This window comes from Larus michahellis, chromosome 8 (assembly GCF_964199755.1).
Source record: "Larus michahellis chromosome 8, bLarMic1.1, whole genome shotgun sequence".
In the NCBI taxonomy this organism is placed as follows: Eukaryota; Metazoa; Chordata; class Aves; order Charadriiformes; family Laridae; genus Larus; species Larus michahellis.
Window position 1 is genome coordinate 50,100,294 of NC_133903.1, and position 21,318 is coordinate 50,121,611.

Consider the following 21,318-nt stretch of genomic DNA (forward strand, 5'->3'; position numbering starts at 1 on the left):
TAATTTAATTAATTTCAGCAGAATGACAGGAAAGGTACAGGTCTTTCATTTCTGTTAGGAGAGGGTGATCCAGAAAATCAGATTTTGAGTCTTAAACATCAAACATTTGGATATAATTCCCCATCCCACAAGCGGATTCTTGTGTAACCTTGAGCAAGTCACCTAGGGAAGCAAGACAAAGTAGTAATTTGTAAATTTAGGACAACAATGCTGTCCCATAAAGGTGTTTTGAGAATTCCATGTTTAAAATTATGAAACACTCATACGACATTAAAAGGGAGCACAAAATTACTTAATATTTAAAATCATGTTTGAGATGGCAGAAATATTTTGCCTGAAGCCAGAAACACATATATAAACCCTACTGCCTCCACCATCATCTTATACCCCTACTCGCTCTGGGTGTTACACAGTGCAGTGTAAGAGGAAAAGAAGGTGGCAAGTACGAATTTCTGATCATCAATGTGCCAACTTAGTACTGCATGTACAAATGAGCACCCCTTGTGAAACTACTTAAAATGAAGACTATATAATGAAACATTTACAACATTTTCCTTTCAGATAAAACACTTGCATGTTGTTCTAGCCTTATACTCTGGCTTTACCTAGTTCAAGAAATCTAATACAATAGCGTTTTTAAAGTAGTGATAACATCCTACAAAATGGTATTGTAAATTGAGCTTAATTTGGAATACAAGAGAGCACCTCTAGTCAGCAAAAGCCTTGACCCAGCATCCTGCTTTCTTTTTTTGACACCCGTACCTTTTCAAATATTCAACTTCAGCAGGCAGAGCACTGCTATTCATTCTGCCACATATTTGCTACCATTCACATTGAAGGATATCAGTTATATTTTACCAGAGGGGAAAAATGGAAACAGTTAAGTTGCTTTCTGGAATTTATCTTTCATCCTAATCAAAGCTATGCTCTGCATTCAAGCACACAAGATGAGTTCAGATTTTTACAAGACCTGAAACATGATCATGTTCCTTCTGCTCCACCACACAGTTACATAAAAAGTTTATATAAAGCTACATTAAAAAAATCCAACCTTTTAACAGTAATAATACAAAGTTAGATAGCAGCAGCAAACGGATCAGTTTTCCTGATTCCAAAGATATACATAGTCCTGTTTTTCCTTGATATGATAACAGAAAACGGGGGCTAGGCACAGAAACGGACACTTTTTTTCTCCCAAGACACAAAAAAAACATCAGGTCATACATTTTCCATGATCTAACTTTTCTCCCAATTTACAGCAATGAATGTAAGAAATAAAAAGCAGAAAAGAAATCACAGAGACGTTCAAGGCCAATTCTCTCTGCCCAAATTCAATGCTGAAGAATTCCACGCTTATGAAGCATTACATGCAGTTTGGCTACACAAAATGGACCAGTCCGGAGGACCATGAGGATCACAAGAAGACACAGAGATTGATTTTTTTTGGCCTGCAGAGGGGAGGCAGCAGTTTCTATTGATCCACAATGCTCTCATGGCCAGATTGATTCTCTCTGGAACAAGACAAAATTTCTTCCATTGCTCACAACATGCTGTGTTAATACTGAATTTCACCCACTTTGCATCTGGAGTGCTAAAAAAAATTTAAAAAATACAGCTTTGCTCTTCAGAAACAACATTTTGCCTTCTCTTCCATTACTTCTTGCAGTTACTTCTGAAGTTAAAAATGAGACAACATTTTAACACTTTCCCTAGCAAATGGGAAGGTTATACACTTAGGCCATGTAAGCTTGAGGAACGCAGGGCTTGAGCTTGTCATTTCTGAAATCACAGGAGGGTTCATAGTACCATAAACCCAGCACTGAAACTGGTGCCAACAACGCTGCTGCAAAGTAGTCTTACTTTGAGAAAAGGTTTTGCAGAAGTGACAGTCTGAGGTTCTGTTTACAGTTAAGGGAAATACACTTAAAAATCTGGTCATTACAGAAAAAAAAAAAAAAGAAAAAAAGAGTTATCAGCCCTGCAAACTCTGCATGACCTTTCTAAGACCTCAGTTGTGTTCCAACCTACAATAAGAACGTGACCAACAACGTGGTGTTGTTTTCAACCCTGGGCTGTGCAGACAAAGTTGAGGAGAGGGCACCTAGAATTCAGGGTTCAAATTCTGGTTTTAGTTGCCCCGCCTTCCATATCAGCCCTGCAGCTCAGCTGACTTGCAACTCTCCGTGTGCACACTCATAGCCTATACTAACTGCAAATCAATCAATTCAGCTCGGTTTGGCAAACTTTTATTTTGAGATAAACTGAACAAAATTAGTTTATCCTTCTACCAGCATGCACAGTGAAAGGAGTTACCTCATCATAGCAGAGAGAGTAACTGAGCAACTAACTCACTTGTATGTCTACATCCTTCCTAAATCATCTTGTTGGGGATTTACAATCTGAAACAGAACTCCGCTCTTGCTCTTTTAGCAAGCGGTAAGAGGAATGGACAAGTGTAAACATTAACCAAAAAATCAAAAACATCAGAATTCTTAATCCCCAGGAAAAGCAGTTTTCTTGAAAACTCTTGGACCATTTTTACAATCACTTCCAACATTTGATTTTGGGGACTTCTAAAACTAAGATAGCACTTTCCAGATGGACTGGTTTTGCTAGTTGTCGATAAAACAGAAACCAAACATTTCTGAATGACAACAATGAACAGATGAGTGCTACTTACCAATGTAACCACAAAACAGACATTCTAAGATCTTCCTCAACCCCTGTTAATGTCACAGTTGCAACAAACTAAGATTTTTCAGAATAATATTTCTACATTCAGACACTACACACACCACCACATACAAATCCCCGCCTCAAGTCACGATCCATCAGTAAGACCAAAAAAAAAAACCAACCCAACGATAAAACAACCTGAAAATTAAAGTTTGCTTCCTTTTAACTGCATCATGTCATGCAAAATAAATTCAAGAAAATCACCCTCTTTGCATGTCTTTAATTTTCCCTAAGAAATTAAGCACGCAAGACAGGTAGTCCCTCACTGACAAGTGTGACGTGATGCCAAGGACTCTTGGAACGGCAGATTAGTCCCAGAACAACCTGGCCTGCTTCTGCCTTCATCTTCTGTAGGGAAACACACACAGGAAACCAGCAGGTTCTGTGAGCAACAAAATTAACAAAGTCTGGTTCCTTGTGGGTTTGTCTCTCATCCCTAATTGCAAGAGCTGATTTAAGCTTTTCCTATGGCTGAAATATTCATAAGGACTTCTTTTGATGGACTTCTTTCCGTGTTACCCAGCTGTTTGTTCATGAAATTTGGAATAATTTAATCGGTATGAGTCCAGGGCACTATACAGCGATACGTCTTTCTTACCTAGGAAGGCAGACTAAAAGCCACAGGATTTACTTATTTCCAATACATAAAGATTTTTTGCCCATTTTTATGCCATTCATTCTACCCAGGCAAGAAAAAAAAAAAAAACACTAAAAAAATAAAAAGGGAAAACTAAAGAAATTAAAAAGGAAAAAAAAAACATTCAAAATATTCAAAATACAGCAAAGTAGATGAACTCCAAAGACACAAAAACACTTCTTTGTTACTAAGCAAATAAAGTAATACTAGTTGAGATTTTTTTTTATTCACAAATTTTATGCAGCTTTATTTTTACAAGAGACATACTTAATGAAAGGCATTAAATATTTTAGAAGAAAATTCCTACCAGAATATTACTAACTCTTGATTTAATCAACAACCATCACATCCTCCAAGCCATCAAACTGAAAGAAAAAAAAACCCACAGAAAAGGTAAAACCCTCAAGGCTCACTGACTTTTAAACCTTTACACCTCAAAAAGAAACCAAAGAATTTTTTTTTTGAAGGACAAAGGGGAAGAAAAGGTAGAACAAGTTCCTTCTCCTCCTCTATGCATTTCCTCTAAATCTAGGATAGCACTTTTGCCCTTCACAGCAACTCCAGAGACTGTGCAGTCCCTTCTATGCTTTTTTCAGACCACACAAGAGGAAAATAAATGTGAAGATTAGAAAACTCTTGCACCGAACGCATAAAACCAAATTCCGAAGATAAAGTTTTGTTAAAGATAACGTTAAAACAACTTTCTTAGCATCCTGCTTTTCCAGGCCAGGTAAGTGTTTCCACCAGGCAGATTTCATATAATGAAATTTCAGAGCTCTTCTCCAAATTTTTTTTCAGGTAGCTTCACAGATTAATCGTCACCTTAGTGATGGAGAGCTTACCCTTGGAAAGATTCACAGCTAACCCTTGGGGGTCCTATTTAACCGGCACAGTAACCTTAATCACTGTTACATAAAAGAAGCAAAGTAACCACGGAGGAAACAATTCAGCAGGAGAAAAGTTGGAGGGCGGACAGACTTCAAGGCATTCGAGGCAAACCTAGGAGGTGCTTCCAGAAAGCTATAATGCAGAATGACAGACTTGCTCTTCTAAATCCCTTGCAGGGTGGTCTGACCCCGGCAGCCGTAACAGCTGGATCTGGGTTTTGGGACCCTCTGTGACCCCCACAACTTAACAGCGCAGGCTTTCGGCTACCTCCACATCCCAGGAAAGCAGCTGACTCCCCATCTGGCGGCAGCTGCTGTTGAAAACGCTCCTCCAGCACCTGCTGCAGAGACCCAGGCAGTTGTTACGCAGCGAGGCTGGAAGGGACAACTGCTGCCCCTCACACAGAGAGCCGGGCTGTTACTTCTGCAAAAGCCGGGAAAGCAACAAACAGCTGCTGCTGACTCACAGACAGAGTCGGGCTACTGTTGCCCCCACGGAGAGCGGGTGGCAGTTGTTGCACAGAAGCTGGGAGCAAATGCTATTTGGCAGCAAGGCAGAATTTATCTCACCTGTGGCACCATTCCCCTTCTCGCCAGGGCAGAACGCAGCAGTCCAAAGTATCCAGAAGAACCACATTCAGCCTAACAGCCAGTAGATGGATATGGAGGACTTAAAAGTCCGCCTCTCTCAACATTTTTGTTGAGCCATTCTTTATTTCCTTTGACTACCAACAGTAGCTATATTTTCTCCAAACAGGGACCACCTCTAGGCTAATCCAAACTAGGCTTTAGCCTAGAACATTTTGCACAACCGGTTCAGGCCCATTAGAATCAGGCAGACAGAGAGTTGTGAATCACACCGTGCACCATCTCTCCTGTAAAAGCCAGCTGGAGGAAAAAAAAAATAAATAAAAAAAAAATCTCACTTTGTCCCTAACTAATCTCCACATGCAGTTTGCAGTTAACAACCTCAGCTGCAGCCCCCTGCAGTAATTTAGAGCAGGTGGAAATACAGGTACTATGCTCAGTCCACAAAACAAAAAGGTCAAAATTGGAGCCACAGCTCCAAGTACCCAGAACAGCAATAAACTCAGCCAATGGATCTCCAGGGTAGAGTCACAACAGTTGTCAACTACAGGCTTTTCCCCCTCTCGCTAATATCACATCCATCTGTCTCAGAATAAAACTAAGTTACTGTGATTCAATCTGATGCCTAGTCCTCAGACATTGAAATAGCTGATACAGACTCTCCTGTGCTGGATGAAAAAAGAGCTTTCTGCCATCAGCATTTCATTGCAACTGTAGCTCAATCCATCTTTTTAATATTTGTACAAAACTACAATGCCCAAAGAAACAACTACGTTAAGGCACCACAAGATTCAACAGGTGAGATTACCTAGGAAGAAAAGTTTTCACCCTTTGGGATCTCCTACAAAACCCCAGGAAGCCAGCATCAATACATCTCCATCCACTGCAAGCGCATGGACAGCACCTTAGGAAATGCTTACTTCTGAAAGTACCCAATAAATTTCTTTCACTAGACACAGCAACCCAACTAGAGTTAACTCTATTCCGTGAAGATATAAGAGGTTTTAAAGAGAAATCAAAAATGCTGCCAAAGAACAAATATTATTAAAAATTAATTCACTGTCCCAATTCAAAAGATAAGAGAGACCAGGAGCATGGAAAACCCTTTTCAAGTACAGGCCACCAACCTGCTCAGAAGGACGGCTGAATTCTCCAGGTCAGCAGCTTAAAAACAGCAACAACAAAAAAAGAGACTCAGAGCTGTTCTTAATAGCATTTGAGATATAGCAAAGGATATTGCTTATCTCCTTGCACGCTTAGCCTCCAATATAACCAAATTTACTTTGCTGTTTTATTCACCTCTTCAATTACAGCCAGGCAGATCAGTTCACAGGCACACTTCAGCTTGCCGTCAGGCTTTGCATATCTCCAGAGAGTCTACAGCCCCTCTGGGCAGCTTGTTCCAGCGCGCCACCAGCTTCACTGGGGAAAAAAAAAATCCTTATATTTAATTATAGTTTCCCTTGCTGTAACCTGTATCCACTGCCTCTCATCCTTGGACTGTGCAACTCCAAAAGAAATTTGATTTGATGTTTTCTCTTATCACCTACTACATAGTTGAGCAAGCAAGGAGATCCCCTCTTAGCCTTCTCTTCCAGGCTACACAAAACCAGCTCCCTTAACCTCACTTTTCAAAACACATGCTCCAGCCTCCTCCCATCCTAGGCAGCCCTCCGCTGGACTTGCTCCACTTTGTCAATGGAGGGATCAATACAGGACACAGTACTCTTGGTAGTGGTGGTCTCACCAGTACCAGGTAAGGGTGAAGAATGGCTTCCCTCAGTCTCCCGGCATACTAATGCACACCATTATTTTGCTACTACTTCTACTAGAAGAATACACAATTCCCTTTCTAAGCATTCCTAAGAAAAATCTGGACGTAGGATTTTTAAACAACCCAATCCCCGAGTTTCCTATTTCTAGAGTGAAACATAGTATCTCGCTTCCTTTTCCCATCCCTTATGAGGGGACAGGCTCAGTAACCAAAGGTAACAATTAAAAGTCTATAAAGCAGCCAAGGGCAACTCCACATTTTATCTGCTAGAAGTCTACTCGAACCCGGAGAGCTTGAGGACACTAATTCACCTATGACATATTAGTAAGTGAGAAAATTTTCTTGAAAATTCACACATACACTGTTGCAATGGTAATTACTTCAAAGCAACTGAAACAAAGCATAACACTTGTTCCCCAAAACCAGGTAATAACTTTGGTTTAACTAACCAATATGCTCAGCCAAGCAAGTAAAGGCTTTAGCACCGTAACATCAGCTTTAGGATCCATGTGTAATTCCCCTTGGGCAATCAAGAGATTCAGCACATTCGGACACTCACAACTGAGATTTTTTGGTACCTTTGTTCTTCTCATCCCAGAGTCCCACCAGCCTCAGGACCACCTCCACAGACTGCAACACCAGCTGCACAGGCACCCCTCTGTGGTATCCCCTATCATTCTAACCTTGCAACAACCCTACTGATGTAATGAGACTGTTCTTATTATGAGTCATCCGTGGTTATTAAATTAACTTTTACTTCTTTCTGTTTCAGACAAACATTTAAAAAAACACATCCAGGCATATCGACTGAGACACAAACTGAAAGGTCACCTACTGCAAGCATCTAAATGAAGAGATAAGAATGCTTCTCTGTTTTTACATAACTCAGAAGACCATATGGTAAAAATTAAGCAGATTCACCAGCTGTTCGCTTAACAAACAAGCTAACACACTTACCAATATCAGAAATTGAGAAAGGGTTTAGGCAAATATGCCAGGCTAATGTTTTGCCCAACACATTTCAAATCCCACCCCCAACTATTTACAAACTTCATCATTCTACTATTTGAGCACCATCTTAAACAAAACTTAAAGTAAGAAAGCATTAGTCCCTTTCTACAGGAGGAATGGGGGGGTTAAAGAAAAAAAAAGTTATTTCTGAAGGTCACAGAAGACATTTCTACCTGTTAGTTACCATGCAGACAAGAGTGAACTTTGCTCATGCTCTGAGATGACTGCAAGCCTCCCGAACAAAGCAAGCAGGGTACAAAGTCTAAACTGGTAGCATGAAGCTCTAACCACTTCTTAGCAGAACTAGCTAACTTGGCACCACGCTAACCACTTTCAAATGGTTTCCAGCAGACTTTGAACACTCTCAAGACTCTGGAGCAAATTCTGCTTCCAGAAGACCATGAAGGCACATCCCTGGGAAGCCCATGAGCTGAGCCAAGACATGAACTGTAGTTTCCCAAGCCCCATGCTAACACTCTAGTGTTTAAGCCACATGCACTACATACAAAGAACAGTGCTCAAACTGAATTAAAAACCAAACCAAAACAAAAGTCAGGAGCCATTAATTAATACTCTGGACTACTAAACCCATTTGTCTTTCCTGAGGACTGAAGACAGCCAACAAGCTACAAAAAGCTTTAGTTAGAATTATCCCAAAGTTTCTGTTCTTGTTTAATACTTAAAAGTATCTCAGTGAATGTGAAAACCTCAAGATTTCCTGAATCACAGTCATTTTGCTCTTACAGTATCTTATACATTATCACATAAGAAGAAAAACTGATGGTAAATAGAAAAGAACTGCAGGGGTCAGACAAAAACCTTCCTCACTGGATATTTGCAGTCACGTCCTTTCTCCTCATTGGCCCAAGAGCAGCAGAACCCTAAAAACAACTAAAGAATAAATAAAAGCCACTTTCTAGATAAGTGCACAAAGGAAGAGTACTAATCCATACAAAAAGTATTTTACTCAATGTTCCACAAACATTGGTACTTTTTAATAAAGAACAGGACCACAAGGAATGGACATTTTCTCGAAAACCTGGAAATGGTATCCAAAACAGGCAAACAGAAGAACGCTCAAATCCCAGCAAAGCACAGGTCATACCATCATGCAGGTCAACAAGGACTGCAAAAAAAAAAAAAAAAAAAAAAAATTTCTCCAAAGACATAAAAATTATATAAGCTTTTAAAAGCATCAGGACAAGGAAGCCTGCCGGTGAGTCAGTGGGACCAAAGGAGGAAGATACTAAAGAAGTATTCAAAGAAGGTAAGGGTGTATCATAAAAACTAAATGAATTCTGTGCGCTCATATTCACTACAGAAGAACTTGGGGACCATCCTGTAACAAAGCTGCTCTTTACAGAGAACCCTCTCATCCTAAATCATCAGCAGAGACATAAAAAACAAGTCACCAGGTACAGACAATAGTCCCCAAAGTTTTAAACGAACTTAAATATTAACATTTTTTTTTATTATTACACAGACTGCTCTTTAAATCAACCTTAATTAAAGGTTAAATCAATCTCACATTCCCACAGCGCTGACATTAGCTTTTTGGTGAATTTTATTGGGATGAAAACCAGAAGAGGTTAAGATTTCTACACTTCAGACAAATTCGACTTCTGTACCATAAGAAATAGCATAAATTCCAATAAAGTATATAAAATAGTATTAGTTTATACATGAATGTATATGACATACTGAGGAAAAGTGAACACAGCTTCTATAGAGCAAACTCACACATCACAAAACTACTCAGATGTCTCAGAAAAATGCAAGACTAACTCAAGCTGACAGAGTTTTTTTTCCAGAAGTCTTATAACAAACCCCATTGTCAAGCTCTTAAAGTGCTGACTTCCAGAAATTAGGATGAGGGAAATCCTTTCAAATTCTGTTTCTTTCGGCTCTTTCCTAAGGACCAGGCACTGCTGCAGATGAGACATTAGGCCAGCTGGGTCTTCGATCTGAGTTGATATGGCACCTTTGATATTTGCTCACACAAACAACCTGACCTTTAAAAAAAAAAATAATAGAGGTGACTCAGTTTCAGAGTTCTTGTCTTTACAAATTGTTTCCTGCAACAGGTAAAATATGAAACCTATATAAAATAACTCAAGGCCTAACGTACTGTGTTCTAGTTTCAAAACATCTCTTAAGAACTTCAGGTTTAATGAATTATCTTTTGAAAGCATAACTACTCCCGCAGAACAAAGACCTGCTCAACCAGTTAGACATAGAGGACCAGTAGATGACTAGTTTGATAGACCAAACAACACGTACTGCATACATTAGGGCTTTGGTTTCCTCTTTGAGCAGTTTGTTTTTACAATTGCACATTCTCTAGTCAACTCTAAAAAACGGGCGTAATTAGTAGGTATCAAGCCAGCCAGTAAGCATGTCATTTCCTTTCATCCAAATGATGAGGAACGAGTGAAATATTAGGTACTTCCCCAGGTTTTTTAGTTCTTACAGTAGTTAAAGGAAAGCACTCATCTAATGGCTGCCCCACAAATGCACAAACTTATCCACTGACTAGAAAAATATGAAATTATATCAAAGATATGCCTTTAATAAGCTATTAACTCTTGCTTCTAGTGGGGAAAGGCATGAAAACAAGGCTTGCAATGGTAACTGAACCATGAGAACTGCCCGAATAGAGGGGGAAATTCTACCCTCTCAGACTTTACAGCACCAATGCAATATTCTTAAGATCGGAACCTCTCAGGACCCCTTGAGACATGTAGCAACTCACGCAAGTCCTCATCCTCTCCTTCCACACAAAAATATGAACTCAGTAAGTATGTTTACTGCAAATGACCTTTGCTTAACAAGAAATATTAGCCGCATTTTGTTTTCAAAGTGCCAAATAACTTTCACATTACCTTTCAATGAAAGCACCTTCCTAGCCTCTGGGAGTACATATAATTAATAATTTCAATACTATAATTAGTATTAGTTGTCACGGCATTTGAAAAAGGATCCTACTGCTACCACCTCTCAATCTGTTTCAGTGACCTATTAACCCTAATACCTATATGAATGGGCTGATGGAAACAGTGACACGATTACTATGATGTGAAGAGTCTTTTCAAGGTAACTGAATGAAAAGACCAGCATAAACCTCTTTCTGAAGATGAATCTGTGCTCCAGTGGTAAATTATTTAGGTTCTTACAGCAGGGCTGTAACGCACACAAATCATAGGATCCTGTTTCTCCTCTATAGATGTCAGATAGTATTTCTAGTTAACTATCTGTCATATACGAGAAATCAGCTGGCTTTTCCTTGAATAGCCATCAGTGGAAATATCCAAGTTATCACGTTGCTAAACGGACATCACTCTATCTCCAGTTTCTTATTTGTGACTCTGGAATCCACTTCATCTTCAGTTTAAAGACCAGAAAGGTGACTAGTAAATCAAACTAGCTTTGTTCTAATGAACGTGAGCTTTCGGATTACAGCTGAGTCTAAAAGTTTCTGAGGAAATTAAACTGTTGATTCTTCAGAAACACATGAAGAACAAATTAATATAAGCAATGGTCTTCTCAGCAGACAATGACAATCAAAATAACCAAACTACAACACACTAAGCATGCAGTATGCTTTTATCGTGTCTCTTGCCCCCAAGGCCATTTACAGCAAACAAAACCAATTGTGTTGCAAAGCAAGAGGTCCAACTACCAGTTCCAATGTTGTTACTGACTGTTTAATGCACAAAATTATAAGATGTGATAGAAAGCAACAAGGATTAAAAGGAATTCTAATCAAAATGTAAATTAAAGAGGCCTCATAGGTATAAACTTCAACATTCTATGGTGTAGTAAGGTCCTCTTTTATTACACAGAAAAACAGCCCTGTTAACTATTTCAAAATTTAGCTAAGGATAGAGTAACCTATATCTACATAAAAGGTCAGGTGAAGCAGTGCTGAGCATCTTGGTGCCTAACTATTAGAAACTTAGCAGAGTCCACTTTTACCTAAAGATACCCAGTACAAGGGGATGAAGAAACAAACCTGTCTCTCCCAAACCCTGATTTCTAATCTACAGAGTACTGGACTTCCTTCCAACTCCTGTGGAGAGAGCTGCAGAGCTCAGTCCAGCTGGCGTGCTCTGGGAGCACCCACTGCACTATATCCTACGGAGAAGCCACACAAAAGAACGGTTTGGAATGAGCAAGACTGAGGTTTTAAGCTCAGACATATCTGAACACATACGAACATAGATATTTAGGTGCCTAGCAAGACTTTCTGATGAAAAGGTAGGTGTCCAAGAACTTTAAACGTAAGTTGGAGAGCACTTTCCAAAGATTTAAACTTCGATTGGAAGTTTCTTCAGCACCTATCTTTTGCTGAGGACCTTGTTGCAATTGAATCGCTAAACACTTCACAGAAAGTCTACATAGAAATGATCGGTCCTTTCTGCTCCAATGCCTTAATGACAAAACAATACCATTTCTTTCAAAATTCAGTGTTAAGGATATCAACTTTGCTATTTGTTCAAAACCCCTTAGCGGATGGTTTACCCTTACAGAAAATGGATGAAACGCTCTTTCCAGCCCCCAGCATAAGCCACAGTGCAGGGCAAGAATCAAGAGTACTGACTCGAAGCTATTCCTGTATCTGCCTACCTTCTTCACCCATCAAATTTTCATACCGGCAATAACTTAAAACTGACAGAAAATCTGAGCCAGCATGCCGACACATGCAGAAGAAAGCAAAGCTCCCTTAGCACCCCCCAGAAAAATTAATACACCTGTAAGTTCTGCACATAGACAGAGACAGCGAAAACAGTGTGCATAACAGAGATAATCTTGTATGGGGCTGAAGTAGACAGATGTTTTTCATAACTAGCAAAAAAACCCAATCAAAACCACTTTTAAAATACATCTTGTCGGTTATTTAACAACACTGTGTTCCTTTAATTTTAGCCATTCCAGAAGGAAACGAGTAGTCTGAATTATATTAAAAAATATAAAGAAATAATAAGCTGATGTATCAAGGTCACGGCCAATTTTATAACTTCAAACATTATTATCTAGCATGCTTTCTCACCTTTCTGTAACTGATGGCAATGAGGTTCCTCCTTCCCAATTCCCCCTTGCTCCTCCCACAAACCTCTGTTTTTATGAAAAAGATTGACACAGGTGAAGTTTGAAAAAAAAAAAAGATATTTTTTATATACATGTGTGTGAATCATACCACAGCAGTCTATTACTCAGTTAAAAAAAAAAAAATGTAAAAAGAAAAAAACCCCACATAAGTTTGTTTCACAATGAAGCCAGATGGAAGAGAGAAGGAAGAAGAAAACTATTAGATATCTGTTGTTTTGATGAAAGCGAGGATTTTTGAGTTTTGACATTCCACTCCGAAGCCTTCCCACCCAGACCAAATCTTGAACTATTTATTTACTTGGTCAATGAAAAATGTGACTTCTATGAAAATTTTCCTTCTGAAGCTCCATGTGCCAGATATTCTTGTAATATGTGGCCACCCAGAGGCTGGCAACTCCCACAATACTCCAACCCTTAGCCCCCCTCTGCATTTAGAATTGTTGCGAGGACGATCACATAGCACGAATAAAGTGGTCCTACAGGTGGATATAAATTATAATGACAAAAAGATATTTCTGCTAATTCTCGTCCCCACCCTAACTGAAGCTGTAAAAACAAAAGTAAAGGTGCTAGCACACAAAAATGTCGATGTCTGACACTCCTGCCACTACTCAAAGATTGCTTTTCATTCCTGAACAGTTTAACTATGCCAATGTAACTAAGTTCAGTGCAATTAAAGCTTACAATTTAAAAAGGAAAAAAAAAAAAAAAATCTATTTTCTTTATAATGAAAAGTGGACCAATACACTGCGAGAGCAATTCTCTTCAAACCCCAAACTGAACATATGTCATAATCATTAATATATTGTATCATGTGAGTACCTGGGTATCCCCCTGCAGATGGAAGAACATTTGGCAGTTAAACACAACAAACCAAAGAACAGAGATGTTAACAAAAATTGGTAGAAATTATACACCCTTATTTCCCCCAGTATGTGAGGTATGTTGCAGCATCACTCTTTTAGCAATTGACATGCAGTTACCTTTTTAAAGAATTTATGCTACAAAGACAAGTTGTTGGGAGTTTTTTTTCTGTGGAGTTCTTCCTATATGCCAATGACACTTTGTGGAGAAGTCCTGAATTGCATTTAGTAAAACAGCTAAAACTTGTTTGTGCGCTCAACTCCACCACTTTAGCTACTTCCACTGAAAACAATCAGACTACTCATGTATAAAGCCAAGCTTCTGCATAATCTTTCCTAAGTGAGGACCTAAGAAGGAAAAGTTAGACAGGTTGCTTATACAGCCCACATGCATGAATACGTACTTTGTACTCCCTCGGTAGCATACAGTAACCTCATTAAAAAAAGGAGAGGGAAAGAAAATAATTAAAAACCACACAGAACAGGCTTAAATTGTTTTGAGACGTTAAGAAAAAATATTTTGGTGGATCACTTATGTGTTTTACTCCATAGTTAAAATATTTTATAAAATTATTCAATGTTTGTATGTATACATATGTATATATACAAAATATTTTTTAAAGTATTTCTCTTTAGTACCTCCAAACGCAGAAATAACCTGTTACCACAATCAGAGCTGAAAGGAAAAACCAAATGCAATACAAGATCCTGCTCTAGCTGGAATCGGTGGCAGAATCCCTAATGGCTTTGAAAGATACAAAATAAGTCCATGAAAGCTTCACAAAAGCACCAAACATCAGTATAATTATGACTTCACTGAAAAATTTCTTATGTGGGGCAAAAACACCCTTTCAAGTTTTAAAAGTTCAAAGACCACTGCTCTACCTCTCTTAGCAGTAAGTTGGAAAAGGCGAGTATGAAATGGCAATGAACGTTTCCCTCCCAACATAACTCAGCAAAGATTAACTGAACAAAACTACAAAGAATTTATTTTAAAATTTCCAGCATGCACCACATTCTTCAACAAGATACCTCACACAAATATAGAAGATGGCAGCAGAACTCTGAGAAACATATTTATTTATTAAAAGGTACAGAAAATACAGAAGGGAAAATCACGCAGAATTACTTTGCACATAATGTTTTATTTTCCATTTTAAATTCTTAGTGAATGAGTTGTAAATTCCATCATGTATTTAAAAGGCCCCAAATCCTTTACTGTTTTGTAACAGCCTAAAGATATGAGGCCTAATAATGACTGACCTTTTCCTTTACTAATCTGAAGCTTTAACAGCATGACTGTTCAGTGTTTTAGAATCAGGCAGAAGTTTAAGATTATTTAAAAAAAAAAAAAAGAAAGAAAAAAAAAGGATGAAACAAAGTTGTCTGCTGAAATACAAGAGGAAAAGGTTTGTTGTTTTGTTTGTTTTTTTTTAAATAAGCATTGTTACATGATAAAATATTGCCTAGGTTCAGACATGGTGTCATCCTTGATCCACAACTGGTTTCTGTGACTCCACCACCCATCTGCAAGTTTACAATAATACTTACTTGTCCTCATGGTACCAAACACTGCAGTTGCTCTTATCCCTTTATTAATTGGTTTCAAAACCCAAGAAGAAAAACACCGGAGAACTGTGAAATAGCATTGACCCTAAAAACCTGGAAAGTGGACTGAAAACTCCATTTGAAAAAAAAAAAAAAAAAGAAGATCATACATTCACCAGCCACTAACTCAATCATCATCTGGGATTCCTGAATGTGAACCTGTTTCAGCTAATAATGCAGGATTCCATAACAGTCCATCTCCCACTAGTATGAGTGCCGAACTGGGTCCCAGCTTCCTTTTACTACTGGAAGAACTCCTTTATGAAACTCCAGCCTTAAAATTAAGACGTCACTCCTTACACACACAAAAGTATCTCCAAGCACAACAAAATAAACGTTCATTATAGAAACATTTGTTAAACATTTTAATAAATACGGGTGTATGATACTCAGATACAGAAAGGGAAAACACTTCCCTGTTATCAAGTGGGAACTCCACATGTTACGTCAGTGAGATATCGGATACCTTGTGCAAAAGAGGAATTATATAATGTACACTACAGTCACCCTACCTGTAATTCCAAGGAAACATTCTTGTTAAACACATACACAGAGTGAATGAAGGAATTACTTTTTGTAAATGAAATTAAATAGTTTCACTGCTAACAGCTGAGAAACAATCTTTTAAGAAGTTGAACGTATAGACAGCAGTTTCACAACTCAATTCCAAGAATGTCCAGGAGCCTATCTATATAAGAACAATCACTGAAAATGGACAAAGCTTAAAAAACCCATCAATTGAAAGCAAACATTAAAAAGGTATCTTCAAATATAATCTGATACCCTTCCAAGCTGCTTTTGGCTCTCTCCACTATTTCAAATTCAAGTATCTTACACTTGTTTGTTTACTTGTTCTTAGAAAAACAACATAAAAGCAAGCAATGTTAAGAAGCAATATACAAAATAGATTAACCATGCTCCTGAACACATTACCTTTATTTAGAGAAAGACTTTATTCCGGCAATAAGATTTAAAAGTTTGAAGTTAAATTATAACCCTTTTGTAGGGAGAAGGGAAGATAACAACTTTTAAGGGCATATTCTTCCTTTCTACACAAACATGTTGTTGTTTGGAATGAGGTGGGAAGAGTTTTGCCGTCATTACAACAGTCATAGGCTGAGGCAACCATGAAGTTAGTGTTGATATTATAATGAAAACACCTCTGTTCAGCGTTAATCTGTTGTACCAGTACGTGATTCATTACAAACACTGTGACAAATCATGAGGAGTGATGGGTTTGGGCATTTGCCTCTTCCAAGTGAGCTGGCACACAGCTGTCCCAGGGCCTGGGCGGTTGATAGAGGGCTGGAAGCAGCAAAGTAGATGAAAACGCTTTTTTTTTTTTTTTTTATTAAAGACTGAAACTCTCTAAGTTAAAGAAGACATTTTGTTCACGCACCTTGAGAGAAGAGGGCACACGTTCCCCATTTCTGACCAAAACAAAAAAAAAAAAAAGAAAGAAAGAAAGAAAGAGCAGAGGCTCTGGAGGGTAGGCTTCACACCCACCGCCCTGGACCTTCCCACAAAGAACAAGCAGCACAGCAACGAGGAGAAAGAGAAAAGCAGCGAGCGAGGCCACGGTTTGTGTGGCGGCGGCTTGAAATTTACCTGGAAATCAGCCAATATCATTTCTCGGTCCATGTTGGACGCCATTGCAGCCAGCTGCGTCCCCGGCTCCGCTCTGACCCCGCGCACCTGGAGCTGCTGCCGGCGAGGACGGGGCAGGGTGGGAGCTCAGGAGCTCATCGAGGCGCCGGGTTCCTCTCAGGCTCCCGCGGCGCCTCCCGGGGGCTGCCCCCGCCTGGCAGCGCGGCGGCGGCCGGGGCGCGGCGGCAGCGGCGGGCCGAGGAGGGGAGAAGGGAGGCGGGCAGGGGGCCGGGAGCGGGCCGGGGCCGGGAGCGGGCAGCGCTGCCTCAGCTGCTGGCCCGGGGAGGCGGAGGAGGAGGAGGCAGCGCCGCTCCCTCCCTGCCTCTACAGCGCCTGTCGCACATTTTGCCTGTCATTGAGGTCGCAAAGAGGCGCTTTGCGGCCGGCACGTGACCACCCTCCTGTCAAGCGAAGCCGGGGGAGGAAAAGCGGCGGGGGGGGCAAGGGGGGGGGCGGCGCCGTTCCGCCGTGACCACGGGCCCCGCACCGGCACTGGCCCCCGCGGGAAGGGAAGGGGGTGGGCCAGGAGCCCGCCCCACCGCCCGGCAGAAGGTGCCCGCGCCACCGGCGGCCAGTCCGGGCGAGCGGCGGCCCGCGCGTAGGCCTTTCCTGAGGGGACGGACCGTCTCATCCTCCCGCGGAGAGCAGGGGGACAGCGGCCGCGGCGCGGCCTCCCAGCGGGGCGGGGCAGGGCAGCTCCGTTCGGCCGAAGGCAGCGCTGCCCCCGCGGACCGATCCCCTCCTCCCGCCCTGGCTCCCCGGGCCCGGCGGCGGCGCGGGGCGGCCCGGCTGGGCTCCCCGGCGGCGGCTGCGGCCTAAGGGGGCGGCGGGGCCGTGGCTGCGGCGGGGCCGCCCTTCGGTGCGGGGAAACAAGGGCCGCTGCAGGCGCCGGCGGGAGCGGGGCTTCCATCCGCGCCCCCGGGAGGGAGGAGCGGGCGGCATGGCGGTGGCATCGGGGAACGCAGCGGCTCGGTCCCCGGCGCCGCCGGCGTCTGCTCTCGCAGCCCCTGACTCTGCGCTCCGAGTGACCCGGACCTCGCACGCAGCGACCGGGGGGCTCGGTAAAACGGTGGCTTTCCCTATCTTCCTACTTCTCTCCAAAGGAGGAAAAGCCTTTTTTCGCAGGTTTTCAAGCCAACAGAGCGTGATCTGCACAGCGGCCCTCACTCCAGCACTGTAAGATGCAATTGGATTATATACGACAAATAAATCTGAGGTCTTTTTAAGTAATGCAAATCTAGCTGTACGTAATGCTTTTTAAGTCTGCCTCCTACAACCTGATGCCGTACGCCTACCCCCTTAGCACTGACGTTGAACACACACGCATTCGGATGTCAGTTTGCTAATTACTCCAACATGTTTTGCTCAGCTCTTTGTACGGGTGTCGCAGCTACCTAAGGTCACAGATACCTCAAGCACCTTTCCTGTTAGCTAATAAAGCTACGCCATGGCATCTTTGAATCAAGTTATTTTGCCGTTTTTAGGAAATACAGCTCTCTCTTGTTTTTTTTCTCTTCCGTCCGTGAGGGTTTTGCACGAGTTTCTCGGACTCTGCGAGCTCCCTGCGGCTGGGTCGGGGGGCGGGGGGACACACAGAGCCCGACCGCCCATCGCGGCCCCGGGCTCCGTCCGAGGGGAGAGGCAGGGGCGTATGAAAAGTTGAACTGTACCTTCGGGAGAGTCGGTGTTCCCAAGAAAAAATATTGCTGGGAATTACGTAGAGCCTGCTGGCTGCCGGGGAGCGCCTGGGGTGGGTGTCTGGCGGCGGCGGGGCCGTGCAGGGTCTCCGGGCGGGCTGAGCTCACTTGCGATGCAAAGCCAGGGTGTCAGAGAAGTTGGATGTTCTATTTTATCGTGTTCCCGCTCTAGTTTAACGTTGGCGGGGCTTGCCAAGAGATTTTTATTGCCCGCTGACGTTGCCTTAACAATTCGAGCTCCCCACCAGCGAGCAGAGGGATGATAAAGTAATCATCCTCACACCTGCCCTTTTTTTTTTTATTTCCCCAGATTGATGTTACAGACAGTTCTGTGCTAGGTACGAGGTATGGTGCAATGCCAGAGACAGCCTATGCTAAATTACAAACAAATCCACCCACACATTACTAGAGAGTAGCTATAATAAAGGCTGAAAAGCGAGTTTTACCAATTGGATTAAAGCCAATTAATTCCTGGCACGAATCGAAGCTATAGGTGTGTTGTCAAGATTAGTTACACGGCGTTCACGTCTATTACAGTCATATTTTAAATAATGATATCTATATTAGATCAAAACAGGCAGGATTTGATCCAGAACGTGAAGAAAAAGTGAAAAGCTGCACGTGCCCCATGTCGCAGGAAGTTCACGTCCAAGTCACAGCGAAAGTTTCTATTTTCCTTCTCATAACCCCTCGCTCCCCGCCACCCCAGGTGCCTTTTTTCCCCTCCAACGAGTGACAGACAAATCAGGGAGCCGGGGTGACACCCGCTTATTTCACTCCTTGCAGTGCCCGGCTATAATATCTCCCTCCAGAAGGTGTTTTGGCTGCTGATTTTGGAGCCAATTGGGGGCAACTTTTTTCTGGTTTAGGAGAAGTATCTTTATTCTTCTTGAAAGGAAATGATTAGGATTGATGTGCTGATTTCTGCAAAGATTTTTGACGGACCCGCGCAGGGAAGGAGGTTTGACAGCATTTTCTGGCCGGGCAGATTTACTTGCAGGAGGCCTGCAGCACTTCACTTAATTATTTTTGTTATGTGTCGCGATTAACAGAAGATGGGGGCTTTATTCTGAACTGTAAAACAACAAAAAATAATGTCTTGCTGTTGTAAGACTTGCAGGTCTAATTCTGCAGTAAGTTAGCAACAGGTAACACCACAAAAACCTGTGGATTTTAGACACTGATTAGTCACGAAATTTATATGCCGCCTGACTGAATATTCGAAGTTTTGTGTATAAGTTCCTTCCTTATGCAGAAAACCAACTATATTTGAATACATGAACGTTATTTACATACATGCATTTCTAGAGTTAACTTTGAGGGAAATTACCATTCCTATTTTTGTTTACAAAACTGTTAGCACTATCGCTTCTGGATGAGAATTACCATAATGAGGCCCTTAAAAATGCCCCCTTTTTTTTTTTTTCTTTTTAATGGCAGCGTGAGCGGCGCTTAGCCGATAATTTGAGCAAAGCTGTTTCCCCTGCTCCGTGTGCAGGCAGTTTAGTACTTGTCACCTTCGTATTTTGACCAGCAAGGAGGGGGGGACACCAATGGAGGGAAACGTTAATTGCGAAGCACGGAGCAGCCGGGGATGAGAGGAGAGCCCGGTGCAGCGGCCACACCGACATCCCCGGGCGGCAGGTCCGTCCGTCCGTCCATCCATCCCCGGGACCGTCAGCGGCGACTGTCGGTCAGGCCCCCGCCCCCCCCCGCCCCTGTCCGGCTGCTGGCGGCAAGTTCCCCCCGCAGGGCAGGAGCCGATGTTACTGCCAGCCCGGTTCCCTCGCTATAACCCACCTCCCCGAGCTGCCTTTTCGCCTGTTTACATTCAAATTCGCTTTTCTCGTTGCGTCCAGGCAGAGCAGGGACCCAGCAGATCGCCCCCGCCACCGACGGGCTACCACGTCTGCTTATCGGGGAGCCATGACATTGCATCTTACCTCTCGGAGGGTCCGCTTCGGCACAGCTCAGCCTCCCGGGGCCCCTGAAACTTAAAGCAATTCCGGCCATTAAAGCAGTTTTAAGACATTAAATGCTGTTAGGCGGGAGGGCAATGAAACCTCCGTGTTGTACCAGCGTCACTGCTGAAGGAGCAGCGCAGCCCTCACGCTCCGCGGTGGCAGGGTGCGTTTCCCCCTCAAAATGGCACTTTCAAATCAATCAAGGACACCAGGAAGGCGGAAAGCCGGGGGTGCTGCCGTGGCCGTCGCCTTCCACCGTTAAGACAACTTGACATTGACCCTTCATCCCTGACCTTGTCCGCGGGGAGAGGAGCCCGCCTCGCTGCCGGGACGGACCCCGGCCCCGCAGCTGCTGCTCCGCGGGTGCCGGGCTAGGGCGGCGGGACCGGGGCCGGGCGCGGGACCGGGTGCGGGTGCGCTCCCCACGGTGGGCAGGTGGACACCGGGGAGACGCGGCGGGAGGCCGCCTTCCTGCCCCCCGCGTCCCCCCGAGCCCCGGTCCCCCCGCAGGGGCGCGGCGTCTCCCGGTGCTCAAAACCTCCTTTTCCTTTCATTTCACCCCCCCATGTCCCCTCCCAGGCCTCCGCAGCGCTCCTCCTGAAAGCACCCTGACTGTTACGGCTGTAGCGGGGCAGTGCCGTGCCCGGGCTACAGGGCAAGGGGAACGACACCGGGCACCGCGCTGCAGCGGCGGGGCCGCGGCCGGGATCGGGATCGGGGCCGGGACCGGGGCCTGCGCGGCGGGGCCGGGGCCGGGGCCGGGGCCGGGGCCGGGGCCGGGCGAGGGGCGGGCGGGC

The 21,318-nt window shown here is 43.1% G+C and overlaps 1 protein-coding gene across 2 annotated transcripts in view; it reads right to left on the reverse strand.

Annotated features, from left to right (window-relative positions):
• FAF1 (Fas associated factor 1) overlaps positions 1 to 20,701 on the reverse strand; it is a 175,551-nt gene extending 154,850 nt beyond the window's left edge. Inside the window, exons 1-2 of one of the 2 annotated variants that reach the window (XM_074598544.1) lie at positions 20,501 to 20,701; positions 18,531 to 18,664 (exon numbers count right to left, since the gene is read on the reverse strand). In XM_074598544.1, coding sequence (XP_074454645.1) covers positions 18,531 to 18,664; positions 20,501 to 20,570 — 204 coding nt within the window. In that variant the 5' untranslated portion in view covers positions 20,571 to 20,701. Of the gene's footprint in view, positions 1 to 16,821; positions 17,212 to 18,530; positions 18,665 to 20,500 lie in introns of those variants that run through there. The other variant, XM_074598545.1, reaches the window with a different exon arrangement.
• Between the last annotated feature and the right edge of the window lie 617 nt (positions 20,702 to 21,318).